The sequence below is a fragment of the Dromaius novaehollandiae genome, chromosome 5 (assembly GCF_036370855.1).
Source record: "Dromaius novaehollandiae isolate bDroNov1 chromosome 5, bDroNov1.hap1, whole genome shotgun sequence".
Taxonomy (NCBI): domain Eukaryota; kingdom Metazoa; phylum Chordata; class Aves; order Casuariiformes; family Dromaiidae; genus Dromaius; species Dromaius novaehollandiae.
Genome location: NC_088102.1, coordinates 9267710 through 9292851, shown reverse-complemented (window position 1 = coordinate 9292851; position 25142 = coordinate 9267710). Strand labels below are relative to the sequence as shown.

General features: G+C 44.1%; 2 protein-coding genes and 1 long non-coding RNA gene across 3 annotated transcripts in view; all 3 read right to left on the bottom strand.

The window, feature by feature from the left end:
• Nucleotides 1-286: 286 nt before the first annotated feature.
• Nucleotides 287-10005, bottom strand: LOC135328438 (uncharacterized). The gene is made up of 3 exons (XR_010389293.1): nucleotides 9392-10005; nucleotides 4547-5067; nucleotides 287-4230 (listed from the first exon to the last, which is right to left on the bottom strand). It is a non-coding gene; the product is annotated as an uncharacterized LOC135328438 (long non-coding RNA).
• A 706-nt stretch (nucleotides 10006-10711) lies between these two features.
• Nucleotides 10712-13107, bottom strand: HSPA2 (heat shock protein family A (Hsp70) member 2). Its single transcript, XM_026114414.2, has one exon. It carries the CDS (start codon nucleotides 12999-13001, stop codon nucleotides 11097-11099), a length of 1905 nt encoding a protein of 634 aa, XP_025970199.1. The 5' UTR covers nucleotides 13002-13107; the 3' UTR covers nucleotides 10712-11096.
• Nucleotides 13108-19394: 6287 nt separating this feature from the next.
• The window catches only part of ZBTB1 (zinc finger and BTB domain containing 1), a 27166-nt gene continuing 21418 nt past the window's right edge, over nucleotides 19395-25142 (bottom strand). The window contains exon 4 of the mRNA XM_026113986.2: nucleotides 19395-20680. Coding sequence (XP_025969771.1) covers nucleotides 20644-20680 — 37 coding nt within the window. The 3' untranslated portion in view covers nucleotides 19395-20643. The remainder of the gene's footprint in view (nucleotides 20681-25142) is intronic.

The following is a 25142-nucleotide window of genomic DNA, read 5'->3' as shown; positions in this document are numbered from 1 at the left end:
CATTTAAGCCAAACAGACAGTTTTATCTTATATTTTTATTTTCAAAAAGGGATACCCCAGAGTGGTGGTAGTTAGTGATACGGTCAAACACCTTCTATGGGAAGCTCTCGAACGAGGCCTCCTATCCTTCCTGTAAGTATCTTTAAATCCTTTTAAACACGCAGGACTTGCGGCACAAAGCTCTCGGGGCGCTTCCCAAGCACCTGGGCCCTGCCGGCACCCCCAGCCCTGCCTGTCCCTGCCCACCCCAGGTTCCCACCACCCCCGACCCCCATTTCAGCCCCGCCAAGGGCCTGATCCAGACCCTGACCCAGACCCCGCCAACCCACGGGGCGCCCAGATGCCAAAAACATCAGAGGAACTGGCAGGAAAATGCCCAAGTTCTGACTCGAGTTTGCAGAAACATGCTCCAGTAATATCCCCCACTGCACAGGCACAGCCCCAATCTCACTTTAATCCAAAATAAACAGCAGGTGTCACGGAGCTGCGCACACACCTCTTCCTTTGGTGAGAAGAAAACCCACTGAGTCCCTTTCACCCCCTCGGTCAGCAGCCTGGTTTAGCCTCACCGCATTTTTCAGAGGTTGGGCAGGTCCTTCACCCATGCAAACCATTTTTAAGCTCCATCCACCTTTGGGATAGACATGCAGGAAGGATATAACTAACGTGGGTTGGAGAACCCCTAAGAAGCATTAGTCTATTGTCGGCCCATTCAGCAAACAGATCCCCCAAAACCCCTTTTTATAATACGCCGTGAGGCTCTAGAGCAGGGGCGGATGTGAGCCACAGCAGCGGGGGCTGGAGGAGCTCGGGAGACTTACGGGCTGCATGGTGCTTGCAGGGAGGCTGGTGGGAGTGCGGGGACAGCACAGCTCCTGGCACTGTTTACAGCAGTATCCTGGTAACGGCCTCTGTGCCTTGGAAACTACAAACCCCAGCACACAAAACCCCTCCAGTCTGCACAGCGCACTGGGACTTTTCCATGCAATAAGACCTCAATGGTCACTCATTCAGGTTTACTGGGTTCCTTGAAGGTAGAGATCTGCAGAGGTTTTCCCAGTTCCTGGCAGAGGATTTGCAGGACTACCATGGGCACCCATTACCTCTGTGATGGCTGTTGGTGTCTGTACGGTGCTCTGAAGGTTAAACATACTTTAGCTTGGGACTTCACATGATTGAAAAGTATATTTACTAAGTCCTAGGGTCTCCTGTGACATGACCGACGTCCATACATAAGCGGTCAGCTCAAGATTTGCAAGTTCTGCCTGGAAGTAATTCCCATATGCTAAGGCAGGTTGCTTAAGGGCATGATTTTGAGGTAGTGTTTTTAATCTGTGGGACATTTTTGAAGCAGAAAATCTAGCGTACTAGCACAGATAGCAGTACTGCCATTCACAACGGAACAGTGTCATAACTGGTGCTGCTTAGGTTGCCCCCAAAATCAGTACAAATTATATTGACAGAAGTACTTTCCTTGTCAGTAGAAACCATGCCTACATGATGGGTGAGGTTTTGTGTCACAGCTAAGCCAAGCTAACAGCTAGGTGTTGATGAAAGGGACGTTCCTGCCCCCATTCAAGTTTTCCCATCATTGATCTTGGCTTGACTCTTGATCTTCTCTATCCCCATAGCAAGGCAGCTCCCCAAACTGTCAGAAGAGTAATCCAGAAAAAATAAATGAGTAGTTTTCTTTTGATTTAGCACTTTACACCAGTTCACTGCGGAGTCAAGAAGGGCCAGAGGAGGTGCAGATGAAGGTAAGGGAACAGGAGCAGGACCATGCCTCTCAGCAGATCAGCTCAGCTATAACATAAAAACCACAGCCTCGGACAATTTTGCCAGTACAGCTACATTAGAGCCCATGAAGTGGTGAAAATATCTGATCTAAGACTTCTAGACAGGTCAGTTAAGTAACAGAGAGGAACATTTCCTATACTTCCAGCTCTTAAAGATGGCATCATACATTTTCGCGGTAGTTTGTAACTACAGAAAACACACCTGAAAGCAACACTGAGATTTTCATGACCACGTGGAAGGATATAGGGACAATAATGTGGGGAGAGCAAATTTCCATGAAACAATCTGCTTCCTGTCCCTAACTTCCCGCTCTTCCCATAGCCTTCCAGACACTGCCTCTTTGCTCCCGCAGGTACTCTTTACGATCTACCCACGCAAACACAGTCGCTCCCCGAAGAATCTCACCCCCCCTGAAAATCCAGCTCTGACTCTCTTCTCTACGGTGACCTTTTTTTGACAATCAGATTGTGTATGTTGTGTTTCCAGTTGCTATCGCAGGCTGCCAAGTATATTTCCGTGACTTGGCAGCCAAGTTACGTGTTTAAGAGGATGAGAGAAGCAGGTTTGGGAACAGCCTCGGATCTCACCCATCACAGCAAGGCAGAGGACAGGCGCGCCGCAGAAATAGGATCTCCATCGGGGAAAGTGGGAGGATGGACCTGATGGCTCATCGACTGACCGTTTTGTTGAGCCTCAGGAGCCTCCTCAGCATCAGAAGACCATTGGCAGTAAAAGCCATGCCAAAGAACTGGCAAAAAATAAAGGGTATGGTGAAGATATTCAGGGCCACCTGAGTTTGCTGTGCAAGATGCAGGGGAGACAAGCCTTTGGCTGTACTAGAGTTGGGAGCAAATTGGCACAAAAACTCCAGAGAAAAGATGGGGAGAAACTAAAACTGGGTACTATCTACAGGGAAAAACATGTGTATGTAAAGACTGGAACCAAAAGCTAAAGAAAGAGCTGGCTGGACAGGCAGAGAAGGCCTGGGAACCAGTGCAGCAGCCAGAAGAACTGGGGGAAATGAAGACAAACCTGGAAGGGATTTGTAGAGTGGAACAGAATCGGTTCGGGCCAGGCACGGAGGCCAGGACAGAGTTACTCTGAGACTGGATGAGTTACCGGGACAGGAGATGGACGTGGTGGTGGAGAATCACTTTGAAACAAAGTGCCTGACAGAGATTTGCTTTGCTGTTGGTCACTTCCAACTGCCTTTGGATTTCGTTAAATGAGTATCAGCACCGTTCCCGGCCACTAGGACTGGAACCAAAGAAGATGAAGAACAGGGGTGACACAAATAGAGGTGCAGGTAGGGAGAGACCATCTGGACAAGGGTGTGGAAGTAGCTGAACAGGATTGCCTGGGTATGTCTCTGTGATTGGGATAACCTGAGACAGGGACAAACTAGGAAAGAGAAAATTATCAGGGGGAAAAAAACAGGACTAGAACAAGCTGGATGGGCTGAGGATTGAAAGGGAAAAGCAAAATGGGGACTGGCTAAAGAAACTGTCCACTATTTTCTACTCCTGGCCCGTTCAGCCAAGAGCGAAATTCAGTTCCCGCATCTCATCTTTTACTGGCTCTTGGCAAACACTTCGGATGTCCAGGTGCAGTTCTGCACTCCCTCTAATGAAGTGCTTGCTGGAGGAGATCAGTTCAGTGCAGTTATTTCACGAGCTAAGGCGTACACTAAACATTGCACCCATGCTGGCGGCCCAAATGGATATCAGCCTGAAAAAAAGCCTAAAAACCTGAGAGTGTGAAGCAAAGGAGGTTAGCGTCTGCCGAATCCCTGCTTCAGCTGTTGCAGAGGTTAGAAGCTGTAAAATGAGCGAGACAGAGGATTACAAGAAGTGAAATTAATACGTAATGGTTCAGGCAGTTGAAGGCTACGTGGGAAACCAAATTCTGTAGGGGCTCGTCACAGAAATCCAGGCAAATTGCTTCAACCCGCATTTGCTCTAATGACCACTATTTGCAGGTCGTTTTCTTTTCTGAGTGAACAGCCTGGCATCATGAAGTCCGAAACGCAGGGCCGAGCATCCACAGCTGTGGCTGAAGTCAATGGGAACTGCACTTTGAACATATAAAGAGCTGTGTAGTATGAAGCTGTCTGGAAAATCAGTTCCTTGGCACTTGCAGTTGGAGACTCCATAAGAGACAGATGGCGTTTTGCTTTTGCTGTTGTGTTTTGCCACCTCCTCTCTGTGGGAACTGTACGCGTCTCAGAGATGAAAACTAAACAGTTAATGGTGTGAAGCACTCAGACGTGTTGGTGGTGAGCTCCATAGGAAACCTCCTAAGGGATAATTCTTCTTCAGAGCTGGGGCTGGGGCAGGACAGCATGCAGTAAATAGCGCATGCGCTGAACTGGGAAACATTGCTTTCTTACAGAGTGCGTGCTGTCCCTCCTGTACACTGACTGAGGCAGGTGCCCTATAGGAAAAAAAAGCGCTGTTACCATGTAATTAAAAACTGGATTATGATGCATAAGCACAAAGAAAGCGAGAAATAGGATTGCTCAGATGGTCTTAATTCTGGCACTTCTTAATTTCTGAACAATTGACTTTGCAGCCTTAATAGCCTTCTTTTAATGTTGTTTCTTGTGGTGTTTGTGTGTGTGTCTCAGTAGCTGAGAACGCACAGCAGTATGTATATGTATCCATTACTTAGGTATATCTAATGTTTAATTCAGATATCACTCCCAGAAAATAAACACATGCATAAACTCAACAAAATATCACTGACTCACCGTACAGTCATTCACCTCTTTTCTGCCTCTTTTTTTCCTCTTGCTGTGTCAGGGCCCTGTCCTCCATATCCACCAGATTCATTCCCTCCTCTCCTCCCAGGGGCAGTGGCGTGGCAGCCCTGGTCTCCCTGGGAATATTAGATTTGCTGCGTGTGCACTACTGTTTGTGTTACACACAAAAGTCCAGAATTCAATTTCACAGTAGCTAATACTTATTCCATGACTATGCCGTTTACCTGCCAAGTACTTTTGCCTGCTCATTAAAAACAGGACCATGCTATACGAATGGAATAAGTAACATCCGTAGGCATAACAACATTTGCACTGGTGTAGATTTCTCACCCCAGCTTTGTGCAAAATAGAAGCTCCTAAGCCTGTGTTTCAGCAGTTTGCACTGCCTTTGTACATCAACGCTGCTGCGCTTCAGTCCCCTTTTTTGGATTATCCAGAGCAGATGGTAGTTAAATATCTGCCTTGTAGCTTCTGGTGAGATACTGCGTCTGCCTAATGTCCGGGCCCTCCTGTAACACAAACAGCAGCTTTGTTAACACTATTACCCGGCTGTATCTGCAGTACTCGCTGGCGACTACACCTATAGACACAAACTTGCTACAGGTATTTGATGGCCAAAAGCTGAATTACCGACTGAATTCAGAGTGAGGTTCTAAGGGAAATTAGATGCTTACTGCCTAGAACAGTGTATGGGAATACAACCTGCATTTTTGGAAAGCCAGAAAAACCAGCTGCATATTCTTTTAATGAAAACCTCACGCAATTACTCCCTCTGTGTGTTTTTATCAGATGAGATTACTGAACATTAGCAGTTGTCAGCTATTTTCATGTAGCTAGACATTTGCCTTGTGCTCCTAACAATCGACCTTTTGTTATTAAGGCGCCTCTTACGGAAAGGAAGTATTTAAATATGCCACATATGCAAAGTGTATTTCCAAAAATCTGATTTTGATTCAGGAATCCGAAGTGCACAGAAACCTACGGAGCTTAACAAAAATGCCAACAGCCCAGTTTCTAATTCTTCTCTAGGGTATAATGATCATCTCCATGCTATAGAAGACAACCAACACAAATTTAATGTAGACATATTACAGACATTATTTTCTATCCAATACCGCGAGCTGTGAAAGTAATTATAATAGTTTTTAGTTGCCTCCCTACTATTATTGTCCTCTCTGCCACCTGTAGCGCTGGGGCCAGGGCCAAGGACTTGCCAGCATCGATCGTGTTTAAACAAGCTGCGTTACTACATTTGCAGACATGTTGTGAATGAGGTCTGCAGGAAAACAAAGAGTGTGCCAAAGGAGAAATAATCATGCTTTTAAAAGAAGTATGTTGAAGTTTTTAGACACATCCTGGCAAGAAGCAAATGCTGCTTTCAGCTACGACATGCGATTATTAGACTCTCACTTCAGCAGTGCAACAGCTTTCACAGGGACTGATACTCGGAAAATATTTCACGCTTATCAGTGACTAGCAAGGCAGCCAAGACCCCTAAACCCACTGTTTTTCTAAATATGTTTTTGTCTGAAATACATAGCATTAACACTGTTAGAAGTGTTGTTCATCTCCTTAATCCTATTCAAAATAGATTTGTTAACTGCTGACCAGCAGTCATTTGGAGCGGTGGCATTTTCAACTGCTCCGACAGACAGGGCACAGTTGCTGCTAACTGCTACCTAAGCAGGAGCAAGGATGAATTCGTGCCTTTTTGTCCGACAGTGATCTGTCAGCTTTTGTAGAGGCCAACACACAAAAAGCAACTCCTGAATGGTGGGAGAGAGTATCTCCAGCAAAGGAACAAAAATTTCCTCTACCTCCCCTGCTCTTGATTTTCCTCAAAAAAGGACTACAAAATGCACTGGCTCCTCAGAGGGGAATTTGTCTCCTCTCCGAAACTCCTGACTGGTGCTGTTAAAGGGATGATGAGAGGAACCAGCTTGTCTATTCCTCCACCCTGCTGAGGCAGGAGAGAGTGAAGGCAAATGGGTCATGCAAGGGTGGATCAGGGCTTTAAATACTGCTGTTTCATATGTGGAAGAGAAAATATGTTGCTGCATCTGGAAATGCTGCCCTGCCCAGCCATATAATCACTGTGCTGCTGCAAGCAGCATCTGCTCCAGAGGCAGGCCGACGCTATAGGCTCCTGCCTGCATAACTACGTGGATCAGGGTGGTGGAGATGTGATTCCTGACCCACGTAGGTATGCTAAAGAAGCTTTACTGGCGTAACTTGTTTTGCTACAGGGTAGGGAGGGGTGATAACTTTCCTGTGATATACAACTACAGAACACAGTTTTGCTGCTGTAAGAGCATCCCCATGCTTTGCTGGTTTAGTATGACAGTACTCTTGCATGTGACGATACAATGTCCCTAATGGAGATGAAGATTAGACCACCATGCACTTTCTAAAGGGACAAGGTAGGGGAAGGTCACACCAAGCATCGGGGTTGGTCAAAGGAAGAAATTTAGAACAGCTTTTACGCAATTGCAGCTTGAAAACATACTACATTGCAACACATGGTCAAGACTGAAAAAAGCAGCTTTAAAATAAGGTATGCATGCAGGGGGTAAGTGCACGCTTTTTAGTGCAGTGCCTCGCATATAACCAACAAAAATGCCGAGACTGGAAATGTGAATACCCTGAACCCTTCTCCCTTTTCTTCCTGTCCCTTCTATGGATCCACGTGAGCGGCTGGCAATGGGGAAGACAGAATTTATGGTGCAGCCCTGAAATGTCACATCCCCTTCGGAGCTGCCACCCCTTGGCTGCACCCCACAGTGCGCAAAACCTTCAGGGCAAACCTTTCAAATAAATGACAGGCAGCTCCCAAGGCTGCCCAGCCTGCAGGGCTCTCTCCAGGGTCTCCCGAGAGGTAAGAGGCAGGCCCCTGGGAGATATTCAGTCTTCAAGATGGTATCACAAAGCTCGAGCACAGCTGCAGCCTGTCTGCTAAGTCCTCTGTGCAAAACTTCAAGCAGACGCTCCGGCGGCGGTGCGGGGTACTGACTCACCAGGCAGCCTGGCCGGAGGTGCCCAGGCCAAGCATGTCCCGGCTGTCCAGCTCCCGCCCGGGCTGTCCTCAGCCCGCTCCGCAGGCCCCAGCTCCCTCAGAGGTCCCTCGCACGGCACGTTGTTTGAGTAATTCTTTCAGCGTTAGCTTTTCTGGCTCTTTCCCCTCCAATGCAATCGTGGGGAATTGCAGCGCATTGCACACAGGGATGGCTGCTTTGCATTGCTACACGCCTAGCTGCAGGGTGAGCGAGATGCTAAGGCACTTAATGGCTTTAATTTGGGTGAACAAATCCTCCGTGCATCAATGGGACGGGTGTTCCTCTACGTGAAACAATACCATTCATATAAACATGACCAGCAAATATGAAGGAGCTGCCAGAAGTTAACACTGTAGTCATACAAGTGCTACTAGTTATAACCACTTTATATCCTTTGCATGGGCTGGGTCTTTTGCACAGCCATATTAAAGAATAAGCAAAATTTAGAAACCCATGCTTTTGACAGAACAGGTTGTCTTTCCCCGTGAGTCAGAACAGTACAAAGGATGAGACACATCGAACATGGAAGCAATGAAACTGCAGATTTTGGACCAGATTATTTTCCTGGCTTTGCCAAATTCATTTGACATGCAACTGCTCCACAGAACTACATGCACACTTGAAATATGCCTACTTACAAGTGAGATGCAGCATTTTCCCCTCTGACATATTTCTTTAAGAAATTGGGGGGGAAAAGTAGATCTACTGGAGTCGGTGGGAAGTCACCACTAGCTTCAACAGGACCAGAGTTTCACTCTAAAGCAAGTAAAATTCAAAATACTGAAAATAAAATTGAAGTTATTCTTTGTTTTATAAACTAAGTAAATGAAGGCAAGAAATCTGGCTCTGAGCCCTTCAAGTTTTCTGGCTTTTGCGTGTCAGGGGGTTGTTTACATATTTGAAAGGCCACTTGAAATCTTCTTGAAAATGTTTTGCCAATCCTCTAAGTAAACAGAAGTTTCTAGTCCTTTACGCATCCCACGCAATCTAGGTCTGTCCATACTAAGAATCATCTGTATTTTAGGAAAAAAAAAATATATATATATATATAATTCCTCCCGTGTTAGCCTGTTCATGTCAGTAACCCCTGGGGCATCTGAGCCATGAGCAGCTGGGCAGGTATTTCACTCCTGCACTCTCACCCTCTGCCTGCCCCACCGCTGACACGCAGAGACACCGGCACAGACCAAGAGCGACCGAGGTGAGGGAAAGGCCAGATGACAGCTCGGTCATACGACAAAAGGGTGCTGCGCGCATTTAGCTAAATTAGCTCTGCAATACCTTTCAATAGACGCTTGAGAAATACAAGAAATTGTGTTTAATAACCTGGAAGCGACACTGAAGAATCCTCACGAAGAACTGAAAAGTAAAGGAAACTCTGCGGCAAGGACAATTACCAGTCAGTTAATAGAAAATATAGTTAACCTTAATTCACAGCGATCACAGCTGCTTCCTAATCCTTATCCCATAATAGCAGAATTTCAGGTTGGACTAGAGTGAATCTGACAAAGTATTACAGTTCGCAGGAACAACTTTTCACTTACAGACGACCTACTGCTAGTTTATCGATTAGCTCCCGAGGAGGAAAAAAGGCAACAAAAAGTCATGGTATCTGCTCATTCTCACGGTATATTACGATACAATCCAGAAATCAATAGGCTTATTGCCATGAAAATGCTGTGTACATAACACCGAAAACAGCCTGATTACACCCTTTCGAGATATCACTTAAGTAGTTAACAGGTGCTTAAGTTGCTATAATTGACTTCCCCGGTCTTACCGTGATTCTCCTGCCATTTACATATGAACTGTTCAATAAAGTTTAAGTGGTTCGGAATAATTTGAGACAACAGCTGATCAAACAACCTTTTAACAAGCCTCGCATTCCCCGGTGGCTCCTTGCTGCAGCACTGTGGTAGGGAATAGAAACCCAGCAGTCAGTATTCAGGCAAACTAGCTGAGAGAAATACAAGAAGCAAACTGAAATTTAAAACTGTATTAATAATGGATGATATTAAACATTAAACAAGTTTATTTTTGTCGACCCTCTTACAACAAAACGTGTTAGTAAATATTTTATGCATACAAGTTTGAAGAGTTTGAGTCCCAGAAGTTCTTTGCGGTTTAGAGCAACGACACTGCCGTGTCCTCTATTTCCCGGTATAAAACACTCCCACGTATTGCAGCGCAGCCAAACAAAAACAAGCTGCCGCTTTCCTTAAACTGCCCACTGCTGCTCGTTTTTTTCCCTTAAAGGACAAGATGGTCTGAAAATGTGCATGTCATCAGCCTCTTCCCTTGGAGCTACCTCATCCTCGGCCCCTCTGACTCTGAACACCCCATTTTTGCTTTCTGAAACTAATCAAGAGCTCTGGAGTAAACCCAAACAAGTTTAGCTGCTACGAAATTTGCCTATTTTATGAACTTCGGCGTCTTTACGCATTTACTGCACCCCTGAGTCGTGGCCAGCTTTGCTTTTGATCGCCTTAGAGGAAAAATACATTCGGTAAAAAAGTGAAAGCCCAGCTTACACATTAGCAACCCAAGAATAACCCAGCAATTTATACAGCTGGCCACGACCCGGCCTCTGACCCTCGAGCCCAGCTGTCCGGAAAGCAGGACTATTTTCGTTGTACTTTACTTCCACGACGTTTTATTTCGGTGACATGAACGCGACAAGCCGCCCCGTGTCCCGCAGTGCCGCTGCCTGAACGGCTCGGCGCTACCGCCCAGCTCCTCCGAGCAGGCCAGAAGCTACTAGCGAAGAAGAGATCACGTCTCGCAACACCACCCGCAACTCGAGAGGCTTCCCCCCCCCCCCCCCCCTTTTCCAAAGAGCCTGACGGGTGTCCTGCGGGGCCCTCCGCGGGTTGCAGACCCCGCAGGCGCGCCGCCACCCCCCTCGGCAAAGCAGCCGCTTATCCACCGCAGACACCCGGCAGCAACGCGGCCCCGCCGGCTCCGGCCGCCGCCGCGGGCACAACTCCGCGGCGGACCGGCCCCCGCCCCGGGCGGCGCGCACCCCCCAGCCCGGCCTCGGAGCCCTCCTCGCCGCCTCCCCCACCGCTATCGCCCCTTTACAGAGAAGAGGAAAGATAAATTTATGCTTTAAATACGTTTTATTTGTTACCAAAGTTTCCAGAAGCCGAATTTGGCATTTTTAATCTTCTGTAAAGATTTTCATGCATAACTTGAAATTTGTCAACTGCAACAGTCGAGCGGTTACTTTAGAAGAGACACTTAAACAGAGACAAACATCCAGAATACAAATGGCTGCATCTGAATTAACAAAATTTCGCTATTACTAACCTTATAAAGCAGGAGGTGCCTTCCCTTTTATCAAAACCAAGCTGAAAGATCTGCCTTTATACACACCCAACAGAATAAACTCTGTTATTGGCAATGACGTTTTTCTTAAACGTTAGAAAAAAATAAAGCAGAGAACGGAGTGACTGTCCATAAACCAGTCTATACTTCAGTCCTATTTAATCTACTTCTTCGATGGTTGGGCCTCCAGAGCCAGCTGCCCCGGCCCCACCAGCTCCCTGGTACAATTTTGTGATGATCGGGTTGCAGAGTTTCTCCAGCTCTTTCTGCTTGTGCTCATACTCTTCTTTCTCAGCCATCTGGTTGCGGTCAAGCCAACTGATCACCTCCCGGCACTTGTCAAGCACTTTCTGCTTGTCCTGGTCACTGATCTTTTCCTTCAGTTTATCGTCCTCCACCGTCTGCTTCATGTTGTAAGTGTAGGACTCAAGGGAGTTCTTGGCTGACACCCGATCTCGATTAGCTTCATCCTCTGCTTTGTATTTCTCTGCTTCTTGCACCATGCGATCGATGTCATCTTTGCTAAGGCGCCCCTTATCGTTGGTGATCGTTATCTTGTTCTCTTTACCTGTGCTCTTGTCCACAGCACTCACGTTCAGGATGCCATTGGCATCTATGTCAAAAGTGACCTCTATCTGGGGGACTCCACGGGGCGCTGGGGGGATGCCTGTTAAATCAAACTTGCCCAGCAAGTTGTTGTCCTTCGTCATAGCCCTCTCACCCTCATACACCTGGACCAGGACACTGCTCTGGTTGTCCGAGTAGGTGGTGAAGGTCTGGGTTTGTTTGGTGGGAATAGTAGTGTTACGCTTGATGAGAGCCGTCATCACTCCACCGGCTGTCTCGATGCCCAGGGACAGAGGGGTGACATCCAACAAGAGTAGATCCTGCACATTCTCAGACTTGTCTCCCATGAGGATAGCTGCCTGCACAGCAGCGCCATAAGCAACAGCCTCATCCGGATTGATGCTCTTGTTGAGCTCTTTGCCATTGAAGAAGTCCTGTAGCAGCTTTTGGATCTTGGGGATACGAGTGGAGCCACCCACTAGCACTATCTCCTGGATCTGACCCTTGTCTAGTTTGGCATCGCGCAGGGCCTTCTCCACCGGCTCCAACGTGCCACGGAAGAGATCAGCATTGAGCTCCTCAAAGCGGGCACGAGTAATGGAAGTGTAGAAGTCAATGCCTTCATAGAGCGAGTCAATCTCAATGCTAGCTTGGGTGGAAGAGCTGAGAGTGCGCTTAGCTCTCTCACAAGCAGTACGCAGCCGCCTCACTGCTCGCTTATTGCCAGCGATGTCACGCTTGTGCTTACGTTTGAATTCTTCTACAAAATGGTTCACCATGCGGTTGTCAAAGTCCTCCCCACCCAGATGGGTATCACCAGCTGTGGACTTCACTTCAAAGATGCCATCCTCAATGGTGAGGATGGACACATCGAAAGTACCCCCTCCCAAGTCAAAGATGAGCACATTCTTCTCTCCAGCCCGGGTACCTTTCTTGTCCAAGCCATATGCAATAGCAGCTGCTGTGGGCTCATTGATGATACGCATCACATTAAGGCCAGTGATTGTGCCAGCATCTTTGGTGGCCTGGCGCTGAGAGTCATTGAAGTAAGCAGGCACTGTGATGACAGCATTCTGCACCTTGCGGCCCAGATAAGCCTCAGCAATCTCCTTCATCTTGGTAAGTACCATGGAGCTGATCTCCTCTGGGAAGAAGGTCTTCATCTCACCCTTGTATTCCACTTGCACCTTGGGCTTACCACCTTCATTCACCACACGGAACGGCCAGTGCTTCATGTCTGACTGCACTGTGGGGTCCTCATACTTGCGGCCGATGAGACGCTTGGCATCGAAGATAGTGTTGGTGGGGTTCATAGCCACCTGGTTCTTGGCAGCATCACCGATGAGGCGCTCAGTATCAGTAAAGGCCACATAGCTGGGTGTGGTGCGGTTGCCCTGGTCATTAGCGATGATCTCCACTTTGCCATGCTGGAAGACACCCACGCAGGAATACGTGGTGCCCAAGTCGATGCCGATTGCCGGCCCTTTGCCAGACATGATGACAAGTTTTTTCAAATCAGCTACTCACTCGCGTTCACTTCTCCCGCCGCTCCCACTCGCTGCTGTCTGCGGTGCGATATGCCGTTAGGGGGCCGTTTGCGCCTCTTTTATAGCCCGCGCAGCCTTCTTCTGGAACCTGCCAGAACCCCGCCGTCCAATCTAGTCGCCCGCCTTCCACTGCTGACCAATCGCCTCCGCGAATTGCAGCAGAACCCCCGCCCCCTGTCTCGTGGCCAATCAGAACCGCGGCCCCACCCCTCAGCCCAACCCACTTCGCTGTACCGGAGCCAGAGCGCGTTTCTTCCTGGTTTTTCTCGATCTGTCTAGGGCTACCCCGTGCGCCACCTCCCTCCGCCAATCACCGCTCTCGCTTCTCTCTTGCCCCGCCCTCGCCCCGAAACGCTGCTAGAAAGTTCCAGTGGACTTTAGGGCAAGGTAGGGGATTGACGTCAACGTTACCCAATAGGGGCCGGGAAGCCGCGGGAGGGGGCGGGGCGAAGGCGGCGAGCAGAGCCGTTGTGAGTGGTCGGTGCGCAGATCGCCTGGCGCTCCCCCCCGTCACCCCTCCCCCCGCCGTTGCAGGCACGTAGCTGGCGAGCGGTGCCCGGCGCCCTCAGGGCGCGCGCGCGGAGGGGCCGCGGCGGGGGTGAGGGGCCGCGGCGCCGCCCCGCGATAGCAACTCGCCTCCCAGTGTTTGTAATTCCTGAAAGTTCAGTCAAAGGCGGCGTGTCGTCTCCCAGCCAGCCGCGAGCCAGTGCGGAGTTTACCCTTATTTGGTCGCAGCGTCGTAGAAATTCATCCCCCCCCACCGACACACACACACCCGCCACCCCCCGCCCCAGCCTTCCGCCGCTGCTTGTCAGGGAGAAGCGGCCGCGGAGCGAGCCGCGCCCGGCGCTCGCCCGCCGGGACCCCCGGACGGGGCCGACGTGCCACAAGCCCGAGGAAAACTCTCCCCGGAGCGAGTAACGTCGCGCGCTCCCTCTATGGCATAAGGCAAGTCCCTCCGTGAGCGAGGCTGAAGCCGTTTTTAGCCTTATTTTGGCTTGACTTGGCCGGCTGACAGCGCTGCTTGCATACATCCCCCTTCCCTGGCACCACTGACTCATGCGCCCAGCCACCCCGTGCTGCAGACACAGTTCTCCCTTTCAGCCTGCCCGCGGTTTCTCCCCTCATCCCGCCACCCCTTCTAAAACCGCAGGAGCGTATTTTCACTACTTTTATTGCTACCAGAACGGTAGCCTAAACCCGTATAAGAGAGAGGGATACGGCACGTAGCTCCTCTCTCTGAAAGAAGCAGCAAGGGTTGTAGGAGCCCTGTTGCTGCATATTTCTGCGTGGTGACCATTCTTGAAATGTCTCCAAATTTTTGTCTGTTGTGCTAATATAAAATGTCGTCACGCCTACATTTAGCTACATTGCAAGAGCTATGAAGCTATTAGCTCAGAGCCAGGCAAATGCTTTGATGAAAATATATTAAACATGAAAATCTGCTGTGGTTCCTCCAAATTGTTCTTCCTGACTTTGAGACCAGCACTTCAAAATATTCCAGTCATAATAACGAGAGCAAAATACCACATCGAGATCTTTCGTCCTCTGAGGATTAGTGAATAGTTTCTTTTGGATAGCTACTTTAAAAGTGCAGCTGAAATTCTACTATCCGTCGATTTTGTGTTACATGAAAGAACGATTAAATATCCTGTATGTTTAAATCATCTTTCATAAGTTTGGGCCCCAGCCTTTAGCTTTATAACAGCCCGGGTAGAAAACGTCTGTTACAGCCTGTGCCACAATGATGTATGTTCATGCACTTATTGTAGATAGTCTAACTCACTTCTAAAAACATTCTTGTTTTATTTAGGGTATTTTTCAAAGTTTTTTTTACATGACTTGAGGATTCCACCTCTTTTATGTAGTGTATGTATGTATATATGTAGTCTTTAGAATAGCTTTAGTTTCTGACCGTAAACGTAGAACATAGTTAGATAACTGTTATTTTTCCGAAGATCCCAGTTTTTTGATACAGAGGTTCTGACTTTGCAGAAATCCAGAAGTGGTCAATGGAAAATGGAGACTGTCAGCTAGTGAGCGCTCTGTACCTCCAGCATGAGGTTCTCTGTATATCCTGTACGCATGTTTCTTTGGTGGGAAGGGTGTCGTTTTCTCTGGTAGTTAGACCAGTGACTGATTCATCACTAATTATCTCTTCCTATAAATCACTGCTCCTTCATTCAGTTGACTGTATCATATGGAGCAAAGAGAAATGCCAGAGAGAAATACAGTGAGTGCTAGTTGATAAATTCAGCTTCAGTTGAAAATGTGATGTTATTCATTATTTAATTCTTGTGAGGATAGTCCCTTAGGGAAAGCAGTAATGCACCTTGTTGTAGATACAATACAAGTTAGGACCCTGTTATTCCAGAGTAAAAAAGAGGCTCCCTGCCTCAAAAACAATATAGAAAGAGCAGTTTGCATTGGCTGGAATTGTTGCTTGCCCTGATAGTGTTCCTTCCATCCTATTTCTTTTATAGTTTGAATTGTAGTTCTGCTATGGTAAATTTGGGGAAAATATCTTGGAGGAGTGTTATGGGCATACCATTTTAATGGTAGTGATATAAATGACACAATGAATCATGGGCAATCTCTGGAAGAATCAAAAGGTTTGTAGACTCAGGCTACTAAATATTTCATTTATCCTTTTGCTAAAGTATTTCTTTTCCAGTTGAGTACACAGGAGCTGTTGTCTTCTTATACAACTATATGTGTAGGTCTAAGCTGCTTTTTAAAGTTTTGTTCATAATCAAAAGTTCACAGGATACTCTTGCCATCATATCTGATCTCTTATAGATGTCCTTAAAGAAAGTCCAGTCTAACTAGAGGAAACAACCCCTAAAATCTCATTAGACTTATTCTCTCAGCAGAGCTGTTACAAGGCCGCTTTTTGTCAGCAGTTCTCTTAAAGACTTGCAGTACAATTTGTGCACCAACTCATCTATACAGTCATCCTCTCTTATGGGAAGAGCCGCATCATTTTCTTTTATGTTGCTTCATATGCAGTCACGCTACAGGTAAGCCAAACAGACTGGTTCAGAAATTAAAGAGTGAGCTTTACGGTGCAGAGTTTAGCACCAGTCTGATTTTCCCTTTAACAAAACATTTGCTGTTGGTCCCCCATCCTGAATTTTTCAGCCATATTTTGATAACTTCCGGAACAGTAAGTCAGCACCCTTGAAACCGTGCAGGCCTCTTTCTGATCCATTTATTTATGTTTAAGATCAATAATACACCCATGTCTCCTGTTTGCCAGTGTTACCTAATACGCTGTAGGCTATTCTCCATTACACCACCCAGTCAGATTGAAGATGATATTTAGATTTCTTCAGTGAAGCAAGAGCTCAGTATCTGGGGCAGAACTGAAAACTCAACCCTTATCTTTATCTGGATAAAAGGAAGAATGTATTTCCACATATTTCGTAAGGCAATGCAGTATAAAAATACACAAGTTAAAGTTTAATCAGACACCAGCTACTTGGTTCATTGCAATGAGGGTGCTGAAATGTAATGGCCTGTGATATACAGGATTTGAGATTTGATGATCAGAAGATCTTAGACCTTAAATTCTGGAAATCGTTAGCCATTTGCCTAGCAAAGATATCCAGAAAATAGCTTAAATCAGATTGTGAAGGTAAATGAATTATCTTATAGTACGTCAGTCACAGTTCAGAAAAGTCTAAGCAACAGTTGGTCTAAATGTCATAATATCCTTTCATCCCTGAAACTGTTCATCTGGTTTATATTTGCGAATATATGTATAATTATTGGAATTCAGATGTGAAGTATGAGTGTTTGAAAAAAGATGCGTCTGACAATGTACTGTTGTACTGAAAATTGCAATGTGTGTTGGGGGGTGCTGTGTAACTTTTTGTGTTATTTTGTCCTTACATACTTCCAGACAGATACTCCTCATTAACATGAAGGGTAGCCACAATGCATGCTCTTTCTTAAATGAGAAATATTCATTTTGTGTTAAAAAAAAAATACAATTCAGTGTAACATGTTTTCTGCAAATTATGCAAATGTGTGATCAGTGCTATGCAGATACTCAGAATAGCAGAATATAGGGCACAGTAATTTGGTATTGCCAAACTAGAAGTTCAGAAATGATGAGTCAGATCTTCTAAAATTATAAGCATAAATTAAAATTGTGAGATTAAAAAACACGTGACTTTATTTGCCTTGTGGCTTTTTAATCTTTCGCATATGTTCAGATTACACTTCAAAGATTTTCCATGTAATTTTTAGAGATTTTTTTATTTAAAAAGTAAAATAGCTGATTATACCATTACAAAACTGAAATCAGTTTGCATCAGATTGATTAGACTCAATGAAATCATTAAAGTTGGCAACACTGATTATGCTAACTCTTGATGTTTCAAGGAATAATTATTTTATAATTAAGTGGTTTTAGAGTGGTCTTATTTACATACACTTCTGACAGTTTGCTGAGACATGATTAAAAGCTGTTAGTATCACCAACTTGATAAACTGTTGTGCTGCACATTTTGTAGCTTTGGTTCTTGACTGCTTTTGTATAACTACAGCCTCCTTTTCTTACGGCCAGTGCCAGCTCTATTGACAGTAGTAAATGGGAGACTTTGAAACAGATTGTCTGCAAGCAATCGTAGAATCAGATCTGAGAGGCACCTGAACAGGTCATTTAGTCCACCCTTTGTGTCAAACCAAGATATCCTTAGTTGCAATTTAAGCCCATTATTTCTATTGCTATTCGTTGTGGATGTGGGAAAACATGTTATTCCTTTTTTCTTTACAACCATCTTTTATGTATGTAAAAATCATGTTTCTCTTCTGCCCTCTCTTCTGTAGGATGACCTAAAATCTTTCAATTTGTCATCAAAAGCAGTATTTTCTTGACTTGTAGGCGTTCTCATTGCTTTCTTCTGAATTCTCCTAATGAGTTGTGTATCTTTTTTTCAAGTGCCATGATCAAAACTGGAAACACTACTAGCTCAGGCCTTCAAAGTCCTGAAGGACCAGATTATACTCTGGTTTAGATATTTCAGTTTTTATCTTTATTTGCTACAGCATGATGTTGCTGACTTATGTTTAGAATTTGATCCAGTGTAGGACAGATTCTTTTCAATGGAAATTAGGCAGCTGTTCCTTGTTTACATAGCTAATGATTCCAACTTGCACTTGTTCCTGTTAAGTAACATCTTAAGTTTTCAGATCATATCTTCACCTTGCCAAGATTATTTTGTATTCTAGTCTTCTAGTATAAAGTCTAGCTCTGCTTGGTCTTGTTTGAAAATATTAAAAGGATAGTCTCTGATGGACAGATGGATAAACGGTGATGGTGATGGATAAATGAAAATACTGATTTTTTTCTAGACCTGCTCTGCATGGGGTTAAACAGAATACTCCTGTTACTGGCAATTATTGCAAAGCTGGAAAATGGTGATGTCTTAGGGAAAATGGTGTACTGTAAATACAGTCAAAGATCAATGCTTCATACTCACAAATCAATAAAATTTGATTAATCACTTTGATTCACTTTAATGCTTAGTTTGAAGAACTTTGATGAAAATTGAGCTGTAGTTGCTATGAGTTTCTCTTATTTTCTCATTTTTACTCATCTCAGTTTTCCCCCTTGTCATTCTTATTAGGTGAATGGGAAAAATTCAGGAGCAGATGAAACAGATGCTAATTAGAACTTCACCCTTGTTGGTGGGACTTTTTAAACTCCGGCATAGGATGGAATTAAATTAGAATAATAAGCAGGCTTGTAAGAACGTTTTATTAAAGATAGTGTATTAAAGCACAGATTAAGTTTTAAAGATAATGAAAACTAACCTGGAATGTCTTCATTGATACTTTATATAGACTGCAAGTAATTGCTAAGATACAAAAACAGTCACAGTCTATTCTAGACTTCCTAAGCTTAAAAAAATTGCTTTGGCCCAGTAGTTCTAGGCCTAACTTTAAGTGATGCTATAAGCGTTTTTACCTTCTGTCCTCTGTTTCATGAAGGCCCTAGCAGTTTTACAACTTCCCTGGTCTCTATGGAAAGATCATTCCATTTTCTATTAGATTTTTCCAGCTATATTGTGTCTTTTCCCGGAGTTGTTCCCCAGGGGTATCTGGCTGTTTCTAGATATTCACCCATTATTCACCTATTCCTAGATATTCACCGTTATTCTGGAGCTGCCAATGTGACAGAAGTGTCAGCATTCCAGTATCGTACTGAAGGTTTTTATAATGCCTATATTAATGTTTAAGATGTTATATGTTAACACCACTGATACCTTAAACATATATATGCTGAAATGTTCAGGGCTATGTAATTAGATTAAATAACCACATTCAAAGATATCTGACCATCTTGCATTTATATAGCAACTTTATAAACTCAAAAGGAGTAAAGCAAGCAAAGACACATGCCCTATACAAGCTGCAATACAGACAATATTTTACACACTTTATAACAACAGTAACAAAAATAATGTCCATTTCAAATAAAATTATAGACAGACTCTTCTTGAGATAACAGTTATACTGAACAATGAAACATCCTTTTATAGTCATGACTAGAATTAGTAAAATGCATAACTACAGCAGAATATAGTTCAGCGTGTTTAGTCTGCTTACAGGTCTCTATCTGATCCACTGTCGTCTGGGGGAGCAAAGGAAATTAGTACTGTTTTTTAATCCATGCTGGCCCTGAATTTGAAACATTGACTGCCTTGTTTTGCATTTTTCCCATTAGCTTAACTGGAAATACTAGGATTCCTGAAATGCTCAAATCTGAACATGAATGCCTTATTCTCTTCTTCCAGCCAGCTTTTGCAAGGTTTAGATCCAGAACAAAGTGCACACTGTGCCCTGTGAAGATTATTTCACATTTACTCATCTCCTTGTTGGTCACAATTTTTCACCATTCTTGTAAAAAGACCAGAGCACCGTTTCTTTACTCTCCACATTTAAGCACTGTGCGATATGGAAGGTCCTCTTCAGCTTGCAAATGATGATGGTGGCAAGGGGAGTCAAAGTCAGCTGGATCTTTCTCACCATCCTGTCCTTGCTCAGGGACCCTTTTTGCTCAGTTTTCAAGGTTTTTTCACCTTGTACTCCAGACTAAAACAAAATATTTCTTTAACACTTGTTAGTTTAGCATTGTAACTGTCTGAAAATGCGTAAGTTTTAGTTCACCAGTATACACTTCTAATATTTAAACTAAAAAGTCTGACCAGTTTTAGTCAGTAAGCCTCATTTCAGAAAAGGAGCAGTCCAGCATGATTAACAACCTTTGCAAACTCATTTGAGTGCTGCCCTTAACACCTGGCATCTGCCTCTTTTGGCTGTCTGCTCCGTGAAAGGAGACTTCAATTAGTTTTTGACGTATGTAAATGATAGTCACAAGGAGATAAGTTTTATAGTATAGAAAAGAGTCCAAAAGAACTTTTACTGAGTGTTCTAATTTGATGGCTTTGGCGCCTTTTGCGAGTGGTATGTCAAAAAAGCAATGATGATGCCAATTCAGATCTGGCACACACAGTTCTGAGTTTTTAAGAAATCTTTTGCTGAACGGTTCTTCCTCATGTCTTCTTCAAACCTGGTTCTCTCAGTTGTTCAGAAGCTTAGAAGTCCCTATTTCACTACTGCCATGCAGAAAAGAAATGCAAGAAAAATATTAAAAGTCAGAAGCCCACATTCTAGTACTATATTTGCTAGCATGATGTGGCCCCTCCCACCTCACTATGGTTTGGTTTTGCTGTAAATACCCATCCTTCAGTTATGTTCAAAGCACCCACCAAGGTAGGGAACTCTGCTTAAAAGCCATAGGGTTCATGTCCATCAACCCCTACCCCACCAAAACACAACCTTAAACAATGTTCTGTTTTTGTTTCAGAAACTTTTCATTTGTTTCAGTGTTTCTTTCTCCTTTGCCTTCCATTTCCAAAACTACTAAAGTTTTGCTGAGGAAAAATACCTCCCAGGCCTCCCAGAAGTTATTTTTGCTATGTATTTATTACTTTCCAACAGTGGTTTATGACTTGGTTTAGTGGATGCTCAAGCAGTTGCAAGAGCATTATTTCCCTTTGGACTGATCTTCTCATAGCTTGGAACACCCACCACTCTGGAATACTTCTTCATACTGCTTCATATATGCCACTTCTTTTATTTTTGTTGTTTCTTACTTGCCTGACTCAGAGGTGACTATTATGCATTTACTTAACTCTCAGATTATTATTTTGGGTTAAATGCAGCCTAATAATACAAACATTTACAATTGCTGTGCTGTCTCTGCGGACCAGATTAATTTATGACAGATGGAGCAGTTTTGTATCCGATATAAGCAGTCAATAACTCTGGAACATGTGTATATAACATTTAAAAAGAATCCTATCAGGTACACCACTTACTTTCTCTGGTATGTCAATCACATTGTACAAAGTATGCTATTGTACTACTTTTAGGTATCTACTAATTTACACTTGATGTTTTTATATACCTCATGGCATCATTGGACCAAGTGGCCGTGTCTACACTGCAGAGCAGGAAAGGCTTTGCGGCTGCACGTGAAGCAGCTTTATCAACTGTCTGTATTACTTACCTGCTAGAGCATCCTCAAGGCCAACTCAGGGCCGAATTTGCTGGCATGCCTTTGAGGGGAAAGTCGTGAGAGTGGTGCTCCACACTTCAGAGTGCATTCTAGGATGCATCCATCTGACATGTGGCTAGGCCCTTACAGCATCTGCCTGGCCCAGAATCATCTGTATATGGTATCTGCCCTTTATGCAGTGTCATGTATTTGATGGTGGGCAAAGAAGTCATCTGGGAAGCCCTTTTTTTCAAGGTCAGATGGCATTTGTAGACAGCTGGACTTGGGCTGAGTTCATGCTACCCAGGTGGGCAAAGGAGAAAAAAAGTATCTAATTACAGTACACATGCAAACATTTTTTTTTTTACCCCAGGCAATATCAGTGTTTAAAATCAATGTTTATTAAGGTGCTGGCCTGCATTTTACAGTCAAAGATCTCTGTTATTTGCAGATCATACGCAACTCATGAGGTATGACTGAGCTTATGCTCTACACCACCACACTCAAATGCACCAACTATGCTGCAAGAGCTCATCTCTGAGTGTGGGAAGGTGGGTCGCCTTTGGTGAATATTAAATTCAGTTTTTCTGATGAGACTGCAAAAATACTGTTCGTTAGTGTCAGTTGTGGTGGTGTGGTTTATACACAGAACTGTGAACACGAATAAGCAGCTGGCATTGGCAATAGCTTTTAGTCCACAGTGAGCTAGATTAGAGTTGAAATGTTGTGTCCTACTCCCAGTCTCTAAAATTGTCTAGTTACCCTAAGAACAGCAGTTGTAAAGGAAAGCACAACTGTGAGAGGATCTGCTCCTACAATCTTCACACATTAAACTCAGCTAAACTGTAGAACTGTTTCATCTTTTTAAATAGAAATACAGGTATTTTAAATTAGCCACCAGATGGAGCCCATACGTCCCCATCACAGGAATACATTAACATCTGCAAAAAGTTAAGCACTTCATAGAGGAGATGCAGTTTCTTCCACTTCATAGAAGTCAGGAAAGTTGTGATTAGTTGGAGGTTTACAAATGAAAGGAGGAACTGGAGATAATCAAGGATAGTTCCCCAAATTTGGCATAACCAGGTTCCTGTACTGCATGGCATTTGCATGAGTTTGACTGTTACATTAGGTGGGTGAACTTTGCCCATCTCATAATGTACTAATAATGCTTTTTTAATGCTTAAAGCATATATCAGAAGTCTGAAAATTTAGCCCGCTAAGGACAAAAAAGCCACCAAACTAGCAAAATCTTCCAGGCTCCACTTGGAAGAGGAGAACCCTTGTTGTTCTTCCTCACCCTGCTTTCTGGAATGTGAAGGGAATCACGAATAAAAGGAAAGTCCTGTTCTAAAATCTGACGGTTGTAGAGCTTCAAGCTTAGTAAATAGGAGCAGTAGCTCCCAAAGCCTCTTCTTTAATGATTAAATTAGGCAGGATATTGAGTTCGTACCATCTGTATTTTTTATTAAGAACTCTACGGTTCAGCCAGGTTCCTGGTGATTAAGGCACAGTCCCAATGATTGGAAGAAAAAGCAGATTGGAGAGAGAAGATTGTGGTGAGTGAAAGACATGGAGTTAATGTATGTGTTTTAAGGGAGAGCTTTATTTTGACTCTGCGTAACAAACCAACATAGTTCGTGAGGTCTAGAAGGCCACAGACTAGTTCTACTTTTATAGTAGTGCTCTGTTTGAAGCTAGAATTTATATTTGGGGTCTAGGCCACACCGAATTTGATCAAATAAACACATTCTCCAAAGGAAACCGTCTTTGAGCTATTTAACTATTTGTTTGCACAAGCAAAATAAAGCAGAAAGAACTGTAGCAATTACATTGTAAGATTTCTTGTGTTGTGTATTTTGTTTTTGTAGTTACTGTTCATCAGGAGCTCTGCATTTTGTTGCAGAAATGACCATGTTAGAATGAGCTAGTAAAATATAAGTGAAACACAACCCTGTCCCACAGCATAATCGGTGGGGCTTATCCTCATAATTCCAGACACCCAGGCAGTAATTGGTGATGTGTTTTACAAATATGTTTTTACAGATATGCAAGTGTACCAGAACTAGGTTTAATCTACCTGATAGCAATGCAGCTCACAGATATGAGCTCTCGTCTGGGCCGTAGGAGGTAGTAAGTCCATTTCTTTGTCTGCTCTGAGGGATCCTGTTCTGTATTTCCTCCCTGTACAGTACTGTCATAGCTATCCTTTTCCTGAAGGAGGGATATTCTAGATTTCATCTCTTGAAATGCTTCCACTTTGTATAAATAATTAAATAACCACTGGCAAGAGACCAGAATCTCAGTAGTTGAGTGGTTGGGACTCTCTCCTGGGAGATAGGAACCCTGTAGGCAGGGAGGGAACAGAGGCACCATGCTGAATAAATGCTCTAACGATGACTTCTTGTGTAAAAGAAGGGAACGTAACAGACACCATCAGTCTGGTCTATCTATTGCTAAAACCAAAAGTAATACACAGTACTCAGCAAACTCTGTTTATAGCCCATGTATCTGTATTTCCACAAACTTTCATGGTCTTGGGGCTTTTGCTATGCAGAAAACATTACAATTACATTATTTCTCCTATTCATTTTTGAGGGAATCAGAAGCAGAAGTCCTTCTGGTAACAACCCCCAGTTTAGTGGGATGGTTACCTAAGAAAGGAGAGAGTAGGTATTAGTTATGTCTCCAAGTCTCACTACTTTTAACATTTATATTTTAGAGCAGCAGGTTCAAATGAACATGTGAGAACCATTTAACAGGTGAGGTTTTAGCCCTAGTCATTGCTGTAAAAGGAAGACAGCACATCATTGTCACGTTTCAGAAACCAGAAAGCAAATAGAAGAGCCAAAATGATGAATTTTGAAAAAAGCAACCTTCTGATTTAGAGATGGAGGAAAAGACTGATTTTGATTTTAGCATTTTTCAGATTAGCAACACTGCTGCTGCAGAGACCTTGGTAATGCACTGACACTGATGGCTCTGTGCCTTATAGATAGGGAGACAAGTTGAGAACCCAGGAGTTTTGGGGTATCTGCAGAACCACAGGACATACTTATCTGCGATCATCTATTTACACCTAAAAAATTGACACCCAAAAATCTCATTGATGCCAGTGACAGTTTAATTTGAGTAAAAACAATAGCAGCATCAGGACTTGAGAGGGAAGTTCTTTCTTGAACAGCTCTGAAAGGGCTAGATTTTTTTTTCCCACAGGAAATGCTAGAAGCAGCATTGTTTTTGTGGTTGTTGCTGGAGGAAAATTTACTACAGTTCTCATATGCCAAAAGACACAGGAAAGGATTAAACCTTTTGTTTTCTCTAAATTGTAAGGATTAAGACAAGTTAAAATTGTATTTTTTTTCTCCATAGTGGAACAGATGAGTATTTTATAAAAAGATTATTAATATGGGGCATGTGAAAATGCTTCCGTGCTGCTCTTCAGAGGTACTTCTCTGACTTTCACCAGACTCAAGGGCACTGAACAGGTCTGAAGTTCTAGGTTCTAAGGAGGAGAT